Here is a 14619-nt window from a genome sequence, read left to right as displayed (position 1 = left end):
AACAGAGTGTTCTGAGGAGGACTGAAGAAGAGGGTTTTTCAGGCAGACCAAAATCTGATTTCAAAGTGTTTTTTTTGAGCATAAACTTTAAAGACATGTTTTGGGGACCTCTTAGACCAATATATATTGATGAAAAAAGCGTGATATGTCACCTTTAACATTCTATATTTACCACTTCTTAACTTTTTAAATCATAAGTGATCCTAAAGAAGCAGTTTCTCTATCAGTTTGGTCGTTGTTTACTTCCGCTTTCCAAAACCGGAAATTCAGTGACGTCTGGCCCAGCATGCTGCAGACCAGATTCAACAGAACAGTCATACAACATACTAAACTCAAACGCAGTATGTAGCAGGCCGATTCGAAAACAGCCTTATTGTGACGTAAAGAGGCGGGGTTTGAGCCTCCTCGCTAACAGCTATGTGTTCCGGCCCATCAAGTCAGCTGTGCCTCTCATTGGAAGACTTGTAATCTCAATATCTTTGAAGTCAATCAATCAATCAATCAATCTTTATTTGTATCGCGCCAAATCACAACAAACGTTATCTCAAGACGCTTTTACAAACATAGGAGGTCTAGACCACTCTATGTCAAATTATGAACAGAGACCCAACACCAAGACAGGGTAAGACTCAGTCTGACCCCACCTTAATCCATCATGAGCATTGCACATCGCAGTATTTAGCTAGTTACAGTGGTGAGGAAAAACTTCCTTTTAACAGGCAGAAACCTCCAGCAGGACCAGACTCATGTTAGACAGCCATCATGCCTCGACTGAGTTGGGTCTGGAAAGACAGATAGAGGGGAGTAAGAGAGAAAAGTGATAGTGATGAGACGAGTCGTAGAAGCTGTTGCCGCTGGAGTCCAGCACGTCCGGATCAGCTGGAGTCCAGATCGTCCACAGCAGGAGGACGTCTACGGCAGCTCAGAGGAACCTACGAGACAAGGGAGCTCAGGGACTCCAGAAAGGTCTATGGTTAGTAACTTTAATGGGACAGGCAGAGTTAAAGTAAGTGATGAGGGGGTTGGGGGGAAGGGGGTGAGCTAGGATCCCAGTGTGTCAGTCTAGGCCTATAGCAGCATGACAAAAGCTGGTCCAAGCCTGATCCAGCTCTAACTATAAGCTTTATCAAAAAGGAAAGTTTTAAGTCTACTCTTAAAAGTGGAGAGGGTGTCTGCCTCCCGGACCCTGACTGGTAGATGATTCCAAAGGAGAGGGGCCTGATAACTGAAGGTTCTACCTCCCATACTACTTTTAGAGATTTTAGGTACAACTAGCAAGCCTGCATATTGGGAGCGTAGAGTTCTAGAGGGGTAATAGGGCACTATCACTGTGGCTGTCTGCTAAATAAACCCGTATGTGGTACACCTGAACCACCGCCTATGATTTTGTTCGTCATGCCAACTGTATCATCCAGCCGCTAAAGGGTCATTCTAACAATAAGTAACTCACGTAAAACAAGTCAAGGACAAACCTATGTTCTCCCAGACTTTCAAGGAAATTAGATTGAGACCCCCTTTCCAATTTAGCGACATGCATGGATAAGTTTTGTAACCCTTAGGCTAGCAGAGCCCAGGAGGGTAAAATAGATAACTAGAGATCAAGATAAGTTTGGGCTTTGCAGTAGGCTATGTCACTGGTTGGCAGACCTATAAAAGGTGCGGGTCAACAGCATTCTGGGAGTCAGCAGATTTGCAGAGCTGTTCTCCCAGGCATTCCGCGGTGCTTGTTCGATACTGGTATTGTTTTCTTGTAATAAACGTATTACTATGCAAGCAAGCCAGTGTCACGAAGATTCCTTCTGCATCTACACATCACGGGCGGTCAAGATACAACACTATCACTCCTTCTACTTGAGTCATCATCCTTGTAAAGTTACAACACTTCTACTTGAGTGCTGTTTTGGGTTTACTCCACCCACCCCTGATCATTCGTCCTCCATTTGTCTGATGGTGTTTGTTATGATTGTCACTAGGACTGGACCCAAATGCAAAACTCAGGCAAGCTGGATTGTGAAAAAATACAAGTGTTTATTCAGGGTGAACTCCGTGGTAATGGCGCCGTGGGTAACGAGCGGAGCAGTCCCTCTTTCCAGAGTCCTTCCACAGAGGGTAACTGGAGCTCAGGCAAAGGCAGGCAGGTTCAGCAGCAGACAGGGAAGCGATCAGCACAAGAGCAGGAAGCATGCACGGCAAACTCTGAATCTAAATGAAAATACACAAGGACGTCAGCTTGACACACACAAAGACAAGCAAAACAAAAACATGTTTGAGGAGCCACGGACTCAGTATACCACTGAAAAACTGAAGTACGATCTGGCAACGAGTAGGAGAGAATCCGGAGTCTTTATAGTAGAGGGTTGATTATTGAGTGGCTTCACCTGGTGCTGCCTGCAGAATGGAAACCCCGCCCACATTCACCCACAAGACACAAACAAGGGGAAGAGACACAGGAGGAGGAGCAACAGACAGGGAAATGACAAAACACACACAAAGAGGGAGAGGAGAGGGCTGCCATGATGAGGATCATGACAGTGTTTGTGCAAAAGAAGGCGTCAAAGAGTCAGATTTTAAAGATATTTAATCGTGTCATATAAATATTCAGTACAAAATATCACGTTTTACAAAGCAGGTTGATGAATGGCCGATGATTCAGGGCCCCCCTTTAACACTACCACGACCTCTCGGACTGTTTCTACATCGACAAAAAAAAAACTCCACTGCTCAATCACATTGTCACCAACAGAAGTAGAGGCGAGCCCCGGGGCCGACCGTTTTTCTACACACCAACAACCACGGATCTATCGTATGTGGAGAGAAGAGGACGTCAGCGTCACCAGTGAAGTTGCTGCAACTTATAAGAAAGAAAAGAACCCCAACCCCCCCCCCGCTCGCTGTCGTAGATGTGGCGTTGCCGTACGCTACAATGTGCAACATTCTCCTGTTATCTTCGCCGAGCATGGCGCCAATGCTTAGAGGCAATTACACTCTCCATAGGAAAACACAAGCACGTCTCTGTAATGGCGATACGCTGACACTTTGCATGAAGACAGAAAAATAGTGAAGACCGGAGGAAGAGATGCTTTGCTTTTATATATATATATATTATTTTTTTTTGCAAGTGCAGCTGTCACGTCGATTTCCATTTGAGACTTCACGTCGTACCTCCAGGCAGAAAAGCGAGTGAAGGGGTTTCTAAACCCATTAAATGCTTATCACTGCAACACTGCCGCAGTCTGGAAGCGGACCACTCTCACAATGGGAGCTCCAGCAACAAGCTAATAAACAAAACAAGGAGGGCAACGTGTGTACAATCAGCGAGCATAAAGAATTCTCCAACCATTGTGTGTTTTTTCTTTTTATCAATTGGATTGTTTAATGTGCTGCATCACGGCTGCTTCAGAGCAGAAGGGAAAAAGTAGCAATTATGCCGTTGTGTTTTGTTATTACTGTTTCAAATGTCTGATAAATGTCAGCCTCTTCACAGGTTGGCCTTTCGCTAAAGTGAGGGCACAGCTTGTTTTAGCCTCCTGTTGATATCACACTTCAAACCAGCCCACTTATTTTGAAATATTCATATTTCGGAGGTCTTAAAAGTAATTTGACGATATTGCTTTTTTTTTTTTTGTGTGTGTTTGTTTTTCTGAAGTGTGTGTTCGTGTTTTTGTGTGTGCGTGTGTGTGTGTGCAGGATGATGTTCTGACCTTCTCTCTGAGCCGAGGACACACCTCTGGGTTTAAGAACCTTATTCCTCGACACTCAAAGGTCAGGTGCTCCTTGATAAGCCTCCTTTATGGAGAAAGCTTGCTCGTCCCTCAGGAAATCAGCGCGGTTAAAGCCTCGACACTCAGACTGGCTTTATGTTCAACACTACATACAGTACATGTAATGAAGGGCAGCGGTCAGAATGAAGAGAGGAGAGGTTTCTTTTAGAGGAAAACACTGGTTGTCCTTTGCTTTTTGGCACATTTCTATGACTTCTTTACATTCAGCTGTGCAGGGAGGAGAGCTCTGGGTGCAGAATCGTGTCCAAGAAGGGCAGATTTAGTTGTTTCTTAATACTGTAAGTGGAGCTTTAATGATGACTTGATTAAATATAGGAAATGTAAAGTAATCTCCAATATTTACTTGACTTATGGTGGGTTTTTCACGTGAAAATGTCGAGTAGTCGCTTGTTAACGCCGTATTTTATTGTGTTCGTGAATATTTTTTGGAGGGATTTAACTTCGGACAAAATGAGGCGTTTAATGACCCCACTTTAGGCTGGGAAATTTTACAATTTAATCAACTATACAACAAGTTTATTTTAACAACCACCAGATTAAGCACTTTTTATGTGAGAACCTCAAAATGTTAAAAAACCCAGAGTCTGACGGCCTTTCTCATACTGTGACAAAATGAGGCATTTAATGACCCCACTTAAGGCTGGGAAATTTGATGATTTTCATTTTTTTTTTTTGTCATTTGACAAACTATACCACAATTAAATTCTAACAATCAGCAGATTAAGTTTTTCTTCTTGTGTGAGAACCTCAAAATGAGGCATTTTATGACCCCAATTAAGGCTGGGAATTTGAGGATTTTCATAAATTTTTGTCACTTTGCAAACTATGCAACTAATATGTTGTAACAATCAGCTGATTAAGTTTTTCTTCTTGTGTGTGAACCTCAAAATCAAAAAAAAAATTAGGGTCTGTCTGCCTTTCTCATACTGTGACCAAATGAGGCATTTAATGACCCCACTTAAGGCTGGGAAATTTAGGATTTTCATCAATTTTTTTTTCATTATACAACAAGTATATCGTAACAATCAGCAAAATCAGTTGTACTTATTGTGTGAGGACCTCAAAACCTAAAAAAAATGGAGTCTGTCTGCCTTTCTCATACTGCAGCAAAATGAGGCATTTAATGACCCAACTTAAGGCTGGGAAATTGAGGATTTTCATCAATTTTTGTCATTTTGCAAACTATGCAACTAATATGTTGTAACAATCAGCCGATTAAGTTTTTCTTCTTGTGTGAGAACCTCAAAATGAGGCATTTAATGACCTCACTTTAGGCTGGGAAATTTGACAATTTAATAAACTTTCCGTCATTTTAAAAACTATCCAACAAGTATATTTTAACAATCACCAGATTAAGTTTTTCTTCTTCTGTAAGAACCTCAAAACCTAAATAAAATGTAATCTGCCCGCCTTTCTCATACTGCGATCAAATGAGGCATTTAATGACCCCACTTTAGGCTGGGAAATTTGAAGATTTTCAACAACTTTTTGCCATTTTACAAACTACAGGACAAGTTTATTTTAACAATCACCAGATTAAGTTTTTCTTATTGTGAGTGAACCTCAAAACATAAAGAAAAATGGAGTCTGTCTGCCTTTCTCATACTCTGACAAAATGAGGCATTTAATGACCCCACTTAAGGCTGGGAAATTTGACGATTTAATCAACTTTCTGTCATTTTAAAAACTATCCAACAAGTATAACTTAACAATCACAAGATTAAGTTTTTCTTCTTGTGTGAGAACTTCAAATCGTAAAAAAAAAATGGAGTCTCTCTGCCATTGTCATAATGCGAGATTATGACAAAATGAGGCATTTAATGACCCCACTTAAGGCTGGGAAATTTGACAATTTAATTATTTTTGTGTCATTTTACAAACTATGCAACAAGTAAATTTTAACAATCATCAGATTAAGTTTTCTTCTTGTGTGAGAACCTCAAAACCTAAAAAAAATGGAGTCTGCCTTCCTTTCTCATACTGCTGATGTGTTTCTATAATTTCATCTATTCAGATTCATATCATAGACTTTGATACCCTCTTAGTCTAAATGTAAGCACGTATAATTTTCCCACTAATTCCAATCACTACATTGATTCAAATTCGACTCTCTTGTAATCCTTAATCACCCGAACAAATTAAATGAACCATTAAGGGTAAGAAAATAAAACTGCATAATGAATTTTAATAGCAACCCACCATTTAATCTTATTAGATGCCATACTTTCAAGCTGGGTGGTATTTTTTCAGCAGCAGCAGCAGCAGCAGGAGAAGCTGCAGTGACTTTGACTTCTGCACAGAGTGACACTTTTACACATTTCTATAGACTCCCAGCAGGACCAGTGCTTTCCTCTAACAGAGCCGGCTGCATGTAAGATTGGTGATTTTTATCAATGTAAGGTAGAAAATAACACCGTCCCGTGGAGTTCATTTCTCAGCCCAGAGAAATCGTTTCTGAAGACATTCAGCTCAATAAAGAAATATTTGGTATTTCGGCTCACGTCACAGCGAACGCTCCAAAGCTGTGTGGAGATGAAAAGTCAGGTACAAAAAGAAAAAGACATAGAGACGTTTTTATTGTGGCTTTAAAATCCACATTCCTTCACCACCAAGTAAAAGTCGCATTTCCACCGAACGCACCTCGAATCTGTAGTCCCAGGAACTACTCTGCAAGGAACTGTTTCTGACTGCTTTATGTAAATTAGTCCACTAGAGTATGATGTTTTCACACGTCTTTATTGCGCCAACACTAACACTGGACTTCCACCAGATCCGGATCCGGGTCCGTCTCTGATCCACTACAGTCCGGCTCTGTGTTCTCTCGTCCGTCAACACCCACCTGTTGCGGTTTCAGATCACAGCACGGAGCAGGACTACCGGACAGCTGGAGTCATGTGACCGAGGTTTTCCCACGGCAATCACTGAATCGAGGATTCTCCTCCTCCTCCTCTCCTCGTCCATGTTGTCTTTCTGGTCCTCTGAAAACCTCTGACCTGTTGACTCCAGGTCTGGCTCCGCTTGAAATTACAATGGAGTGTTTTATTCTGAAAATCAACCCGGTTTTCATTTTGTTTTGGTGCCTGACTTCCTGTCCCGCTCCACCTGCTCTGTTGAGATTGATGCGTCGAAGTCTTGCGTATCTGATCCGTTGCGTTCCGACCTGCCGGATCAGAGACGCAGCAGGAGCGCAACGGAGTGGATCCAGTGGAAGTTAACACATTGACTAGAATAGAAACCTATCAGATCTGGTGCCGTGACGGATCAGAGACGGACCGGACACGGACCTGGTGGAATTCAAATTCAAATGCTGCTAATGCTCAACCAATCAGAGATGAGTTGGCGCTGAAAGCCACACCCCCAAAAAGTCCTCAAGCAGGGACTTTTTTTTTTAGTGTCCCCTGGAACTTAAGTTAAGATCCTGGTCTCTGCAGTGGAAATGCCTCTAAAGGTTTTTTTTTTAATGTCAACCAATCAGTGGTTCTTATTTGAAGCACTTCAGGCCGGCGCTAACGTGAGGCAGCCATTGCTGAGAGAAGGGGATCGTTTTGGACGATATAGAAATCCTTGTAAAAACCAAACAACTGTACAGCGTAATGTTTCATATTACCATACATACACAAGCTAAGATAGAACTCACAATATGCAGCATGTTTTTTTGTCCCAGAAACACTGAAAAATACATAGGCATATCTGTTGGTTTTACAAAACTGCTTGTTGAAAGTGTCCGTCGCACGCAGCTTTGGAAAAAAAGGAACGAAAAGAAAATGTCGGTTTTAGATATAATCGGGCGTCACGTTCACCCATATACACACGAAAAAAAAAAGTCTTGACACAGAGTCTGTTTTTACTGCACCCTCGCAAAAACGCAACTAACACTGACTGGACACACAAAGCCTACGTCTGGTCACCTGGAGGGACAAACTGAACGGTGATCGATGGCGGTGGAAAGAGCTCAGCGCTCCTTTCTGGGTCCTTTTTCGCCATTTTGCCTTTTCCTTTGCCAGAATTGCCCCCCTGGAAGTTTTTTTTCAACATTTCAGAATATCTTTCCTCGACCGTGTGCCAGGCTCTCGTTAGGAATCCCTGTCGCTGTCGTCGCCGCCGTACATGTCGGCCAGTTTTTTAAAGCGCGGCCCCCACTCGCTCAGGTAGTTGTAGTCCTGGTCGCCCTCGGTGGTCACCGACTCCAGCGAGCTGAGGGACTCCGCGACTGAGCCGTTCCCCTCGTAGGCGTAGGTGGCAAGGGAGTCGTAAGGCGGCGCCGTCGGGTCGCTGTCGTTGTCCTGGAGCCTCTGGTTGATAAAGTCTCTCACGTCCCCGTTATTGTCCCGGGTCGGGGGGACAACTGGACGCCGAATTGGAGGGTAGAAGGTCTCTGGGACGATGTCTCTCCGCTGCTTACTCTCCTCGATGGCCTCCGGGTTGCGCAGCGTGCCGATATCAAAGGCCTGCGTGTCCTCCTCTCCGCCTCCTTCATCGTTGTAGCTGACGACGTTGTCTCTCACGTCCTCTTTGGAGATGATCAGAGGCTCCTTCTTCCTCTGTCTCCTCAGGGCAGCGAACAGCACCACGATCACTACAGGGAGGACAGAAAAACAAAGAAGGGAACAGAGTTGGGTGACTTCTGCTGTTGTTGCTTTGCTCCCTCTCCTTGTTCTGAAGGCCAGCGAGCGTCCAGGGGGAACAGTTGATGTTGCATGAGCGTTCACTGATGTTCAGGGACTTTGTCTGACTTTGTGGAACAGGCTGAGCTACCACAAGAATGCATTATGTATTTTTCTCTCTCCTTCAGGGCCACTGCTACTTAAGATCACAAAGGATTGTTGTGCAAGTGTTTAAGAAGAAGAAGAGAACATTGTGTGTGAGAGATACATCATGTTCACAGTATGTGGCATAAGAGCGACGTATATGAAGCTCGCAGACATGCTTGGAATCAGGTCAGATGTAAAGTTAGCCTCTATATATCTGTTTCTCTGGCTGCAGATGTCTTCTTCCAAACAAAACAGTAAGATTCATTAAAAATTGAGTAGCTAGAGCCGACTTAAAAGGATCCTACGAAGCTTTTGAATCGGTGTGTGGGTCGAGTCAGGCTTTTAGAAAGAAATACATATATATATTTAAACCAAATCAGAGACATGAAACCTCCTGCTGATGCTGCCACATACAGCTAACTTCTCCTGTTTGATTTTCTATTAACTATTGAGGTTCATTTCAGGTCATTTTGTCTGTTTTTCTGCACGTTTTCTGGAATGTTGCAGTACCAGAGGTGGTCAAAGGGGGCAGTGTTGTGCAGTGAAACCAGACCAGCAAAACACAACAAAGAAGAAGGCTTTGGAAAATGGTGAAACTTTGTCAGGAGAGATTTTAAAGTTCGAATTTTAAACACAATGTTAAATCCAATGTTGTAATTTTGGACTCTTAGTGGCGCCCTCTAGTGGATGCTTTTGACCGTACGTAGCATAAATAAGCCGTTAAGCTGATTATCAAATTACATCTATTGTAAGGCGCAGAAATTAATATTTAATCAAACATTTTCAACCCAGGCTTTTCAAATAAAAGAGATTTAGAGCTCCTGTGAGACACTGTCGATTTGCGTCAAGTGGAGCCCCCTGTGGACAAAGTCTGTAACACTTAAAATATAACTCTAAAGAGGCGTAAACAATCCTGTCTCTGTGATCTTGTTTGCTTTTCTGGGTCTTGAAGACACAACTGTTTGATTTGAGTCTCATTTAAGGTCTACATCAGATGGCGTAGGTAGCCTTCTGCATTTACTCTGCTCTAGTTGTGTCTGTTTTTCTGCACGTTTTCTGGAGTGTTGCAGTACCAGAGGTGGTCAAAGGGGGCAGTGTTGAGCAGTGCACTAATCAAACCAGCGAAACACAACAAAGGAGAAGGCTTTGGAAAATGGCAAAACTTTGTCAGGAGAGATTTGGCGAGTTGGTTCAAACTTTAAAAACAATGCTAACTCCAATGTGGTAATTTTGGACTCTTAGTGGCGCCCTCTAGTGGATGCTTTTGACCGTACGTAGCATAAATAAGCCATTAAGCCGATTATCAAATTACATCTATTGTAAGGCGCAGAAATTAATATTTAATCAAACATTTTCAACCCAGGCTTTTCAATTTAAGTGAGATTTAAAGCTCCCGTGAGACACTTTCAATTTGGGTCATGTGTGGCGCCCCCTGTGGACAAAGTCTGTCACACTTAAATTATAACTCCAAAGACGCTTAAGGAATCTTCTCTCTGTGATCTTGCTTGATTTTCTGGGTCATAAAGACACGACTGTTTGGTTTGAGTCTCATTTAAGGTCTACATCAGATACAGAGCTAGCCTTCTGCATTTACGTTTTGAGGACCGTTGCAGTACCATAGGGGGTCAATAGGGGGCAGTGTTGAGCACTGTAACCAAACCAGCAAAACACAACAAAGAAGAAGACTTTGGAAAATGGCGAAGCTTTTTCTAGAAGCTATTGTGCAAGCTGGTTCGAACTTTAAACACAATGCTAACTCCAATGTTGTAATTTTAGACACTAAGTGGCGCCCTCTAGTGGATGCTTTTATTTAAATTTTTATTCAAAGTTATATTGTTGGGCATTTTTGCCTTTTCTTGATAAGACAGCAGAAGAGAGACAGAACATGTGGGGAGTAGAGAGAGGGGGAGGACATGCGCTAAATGGTCGCGGTTGGAATCAAACCTGCGACCTCTGCGACGAGGGCTTTAGCCTCTGTATGTGGGGCACGCTTAGACCGCTAGGCCAATGGCGCCCCTAGTGGATGCTTTTAAACATACATAAATGAGCCATTAAGCCTTTTATCAAATTACATCTTTTGTAAAGTGCAGAAATGATTATTTAATTAAACATTTTCAACTGAGAGACACTTTTGATTTGCGTCAGATGTGGCGCCCCCTGTGGACAAAGTCTGTCACACTTAAATATAACTCCAAAGACGCTTACGCAATCTTCTCTCTGTGATCTTGCTTGCTTTTCTTGGTCATAAAGACACATCAGCGCTCATTTCAGTCTGTTTCACAACCACTCAAAAACTCCTTACTGTAGCTTTAAACTGAGCGAGATGCTAAATATAACATCAGTGTTCAAAAAGCTTTAGATGTCCGTCCACAAGGCTGTTTTAAACCTCACCCTCTCTTAAAGAAAGTCCTGAGTTACGACTTTCATATTCTTTCAAGTCTTCAGAAATTGAACGTAAGCCTCTCACGGTGTCGACATAACTTTCCCTAAAACTGCTGTTTCTTTTTTATCCTTGTGAGGACAGATTGTCGATACTCTGATATGATTGAGGAGCACTAAAACATCTGTGCTGTGATGGGACTTAGAGGACAGGTAGTTATAATGCTCCTTGAGCTCATGCAGCTGCACCAGGGGAAAGTTTTATATCTGAGTAGCTCCTCTTTTTTTGGGGTGCATTTCTGCCCTTTGGAGATATGACAGCTGAAGAGAGGAGAGGAAGGCTGCAACGACAAGCACAAAGTTTGGCTCTGATAAAGCGCCATGTTCCTCTCCACCTCCTCCCTTGAATCAAATTAAGATGTCAGCTGTGGTCACCGCTAGAGCATCCGCCCACAGGATGAGGCGAATACAAACCTGTGTCTTTAACACCTGCGAGAGGATAGAAGGAGCCACTCGAGTGCATCGCTTTTGAGGAATCAAATTCTCACTGAAGCCATCCGATTAAATATGGATCATATTGGAAAAAAAACTAACATTTGCATGATTCAGCCGAGGCTGCATTCTGCATTCCTCTCCTGCAAGAGCGTGTACTCACTGAGCAGAATGATGACACAAAGCAAAATGGCCACCAGGGCCCCCGTGCTGAGCCCCGCCCTCGCCGTGAAGGCCTCGGCGTTGCACAGCTTCATGTTCCCCTCGCGGTCGCACGTGCACACTCGGATGGTGAGCGTGTTGGTGCTGCTCTGCATGGGGAAGTCGCCGTCCGAGATCACCACCGGGACGTGGTAGATGCTCTTCTGCAGGCTGTTGTAGCTGTTCCTGCGCGTCAGGATCCAGGCGGTGTTGTCTGGAAACATTGAGATATCCGGTTACTACTTGGCGATCAATAAACCTGAAAGAAATGTTCAAGCAAGTCTGCTGGGAATCTCAGCGTGCAGAAAAAATCACAGCACCTTTCTTTAGAGCAGTGTGTTTAACCTTAACAACACGTATAAGTGCCTTAAGGGAACATTATACAGGAGATACAGAAGGTAATCTGATGACCGTGCACTCAGGAGGGGAGTGTATCACCTTTGTTATCACGGACAGAGAAGTTGGCCTTCCCAGCCGCCTCCTGAGCCAGGCTGAAGAAGAATCTGTGCCCCGCCAGAGGCTCATCAGGATCCGTGGCGCTTATAGTTTGTATCCTCTGAAGAGAGAGAAACACACAGGTGAGGACACACACTCCAGAATAAAGCGACTCAGTCTCTTAGTTAACACGTTTTATCGTCTCAGAGATGTCGTCACGTTGCTTTGGCGCTAGTTGTAAACAATCTCATTAACAAGGGTATCAACAGTTGAAGCTTGTTAGTGGCTGTATTTGCATATTAATGGTGACATCAGCTGTTTGTTCAGCCTAAAGTCATAGTTTGGAGTTTGGGGATTTTATAAAGACAAACTGTTCATCACAGGCTGACAAGTCATAAAAACCCAGCGTCCCTGATGTTTGCTTTCAGGATTACTCTCACTGCCGGGACAGACAGAATACATAACGAGAGAACGACTGTGAGTGATGACGGTGAGGACGTTTCACTGCTTCATCTGGGAACATTTGGTGGAAACTGCAGCTGATTTTACGACGGGGGTTTAAAGTTGTGTGCAACATTTTTCTTTCACAAGGAGGAAAATAAACTGTCTCTGTAACGCATGTCAGATATTAAAGATCCTGTGAGGAATTTCTGTCGATTTTGGCGCCCCCTGTGGACAAAGCAGCTACTGCAATCTGTGCAGATTTCATCCTGTACCTGGTAAGTACACTTTTTTTTTTCTCATTTAAGGTCAAATGTGTTACTCTTTAAGACTTCTGGAAAGTGTGTCTAAAAAAGCTGACCAGGGGCACGTCCAGATGGATGGCATGGGCCCCCTTGAAATTAGATGGCCACCCCAAAATCCTAAGCTAATCTTTCAGATCAATCCGCAGCATCAGAATTACTCCTCGACTACTTAGGTGGCATTTCTTTTTAGTTATACTTCTTATTAATTTCATTCTGATATACACTATATTACCAAAAGTATTCGCTCACCCATCCAAATGATCAGAATCAGGTGTCCTAATCACTTGGCCTGGCCACAGGTGTATAAAATCAAGCACCTAGGCATGCAGACTGTTTTTACAAACATTTGTAAAAGAATGGTCCGCTCTCAGGAGCTCAGTGAATTCCAGCGTGGAACTGTCATAGGATGCCACCTGTGCAACAAATCCAGTCGTGAAATTTCCTCGCTCCTAAATATTCCACAGTCAACTGTCAGCTTTATTATAAGAACATTGAAGAGTTTGGGAACAACAGCAACTCAGCCAGGAAGTGGTAGGCCATGTAAACTGACGGAGAGGGGTCAGCGGATGCTGAGGCGCATAGTGCAAAGAGGTCTCCGACTTTCTGCACAGTCAGTTGCTACAGAGCTCCAAACTTCATGTGGCCTTCAGATTAGCCCAAGTACAGTACGCAGAGAGCTTCATGGAATGGGTTTCCATGGCCGAGCAGCTGCATCCAAGCCATACATCACCAAGTGCAATGCAAAGCATCGGATGCAGTGGTGTAAAGCACGCCACCACTGGACCATAGAGCAGTGGAGACGCGTTCTCTGGAGTGATGAATCATGCTTTTCCATCTGGCAATCTGATGGACGAGTCTGGGTTTGGAGGTTGCCAGGAGAACGGTACATTTCGGACTGCATTGTGCCAAGTGTGAAATTTGGTGGAGGAGGAATTATGGTGTGGGGTTGTTTTTCAGGAGCTGGGCTTGGCCCCTTAGTTCCAGTGAAAGGAACTTTGAATGCCTCAGGATACCAAACCATTTTGGACAATTCCATTCTCCCAACCTTGTGGGAACAGTTTGGAGCGGGCCCCTTCCTCTTCCAACATGACTGTGCACCAGTGCACACAGCAAGGTCCATAAAGACATGGATGACAGAGTCTGGTGTGGATGAACTTGACTGGCCTGCACAGAGTCCTGACCTGAACCCCATAGAACACCTTTGGGATGAATTAGAGCGGAGACTGAGAGCCAGGCCTTCTCGACCAACATCAGTGTGTGACCTCACCAATGCGCTTTAGGAAGAATGGTCAAAAATTCCTATAAACACACTCCTCAACCTTGTGGACAGCCTTCCCAGAAGAGTTGAAGCTGTAATAGCTGCAAAAGGTGGACCGACATCACATTGAACCCTATGGGTTAGGAATGGGATGGCACTTAAGTTCATATGTGAGCCAAGGCAGGTGAGCGAATACTTTTCTGATTGTGACTTTGGATGAATCTTCTTTTAGAGAAGGAAGCAAAAAAGACGAATGATGAGTGACTTTTAATTCTCAACAAAATAACATCTGTGTGGTAATTTAATGTTAGATTAAATATTTAGAATCGTACTTCATGCCCCTCCTGCATATGTCAGCATCACATTTGGGCCCCCTCAGTTAAAAGTCTGGATACGCCCCTGCATCTTAGAGCAGCCGTGCTTTCAGACATTAAAAACAGCTGATAAGTAGTTCATCTTTAATCTGATGGTCTTGCAGCTCATTTAAGGACATCAGCATGAACTTCAGTCTGTTTCCTGACTCCTCACATGAGTGTTGAATGCCCAAACGGCTGTATTTTTACTGTGTTTTTGCA

General features: G+C 43.5%; 1 protein-coding gene across 1 annotated transcript in view; it reads right to left on the bottom strand.

Moving 5' to 3' along the window:
• Positions 1-2560: 2560 nt before the first annotated feature.
• Positions 2561-14619, bottom strand: part of LOC117829337 (cadherin-6-like) — a 113032-nt gene continuing 100973 nt past the window's right edge. The window contains exons 10-12 of the mRNA XM_034706966.1: positions 12044-12161; positions 11568-11819; positions 2561-8358 (exon numbers count right to left, since the gene is read on the bottom strand). Of these exons, the coding sequence (XP_034562857.1) occupies positions 7856-8358; positions 11568-11819; positions 12044-12161 (873 nt within the window). The 3' untranslated portion in view covers positions 2561-7855. The remainder of the gene's footprint in view (positions 8359-11567; positions 11820-12043; positions 12162-14619) is intronic.

Source organism: Notolabrus celidotus, chromosome 17 (genome assembly GCF_009762535.1).
Source record: "Notolabrus celidotus isolate fNotCel1 chromosome 17, fNotCel1.pri, whole genome shotgun sequence".
Classification (NCBI taxonomy): domain Eukaryota; kingdom Metazoa; phylum Chordata; class Actinopteri; order Labriformes; family Labridae; genus Notolabrus; species Notolabrus celidotus.
This window is presented reverse-complemented; position numbering and strand designations above follow the sequence as displayed.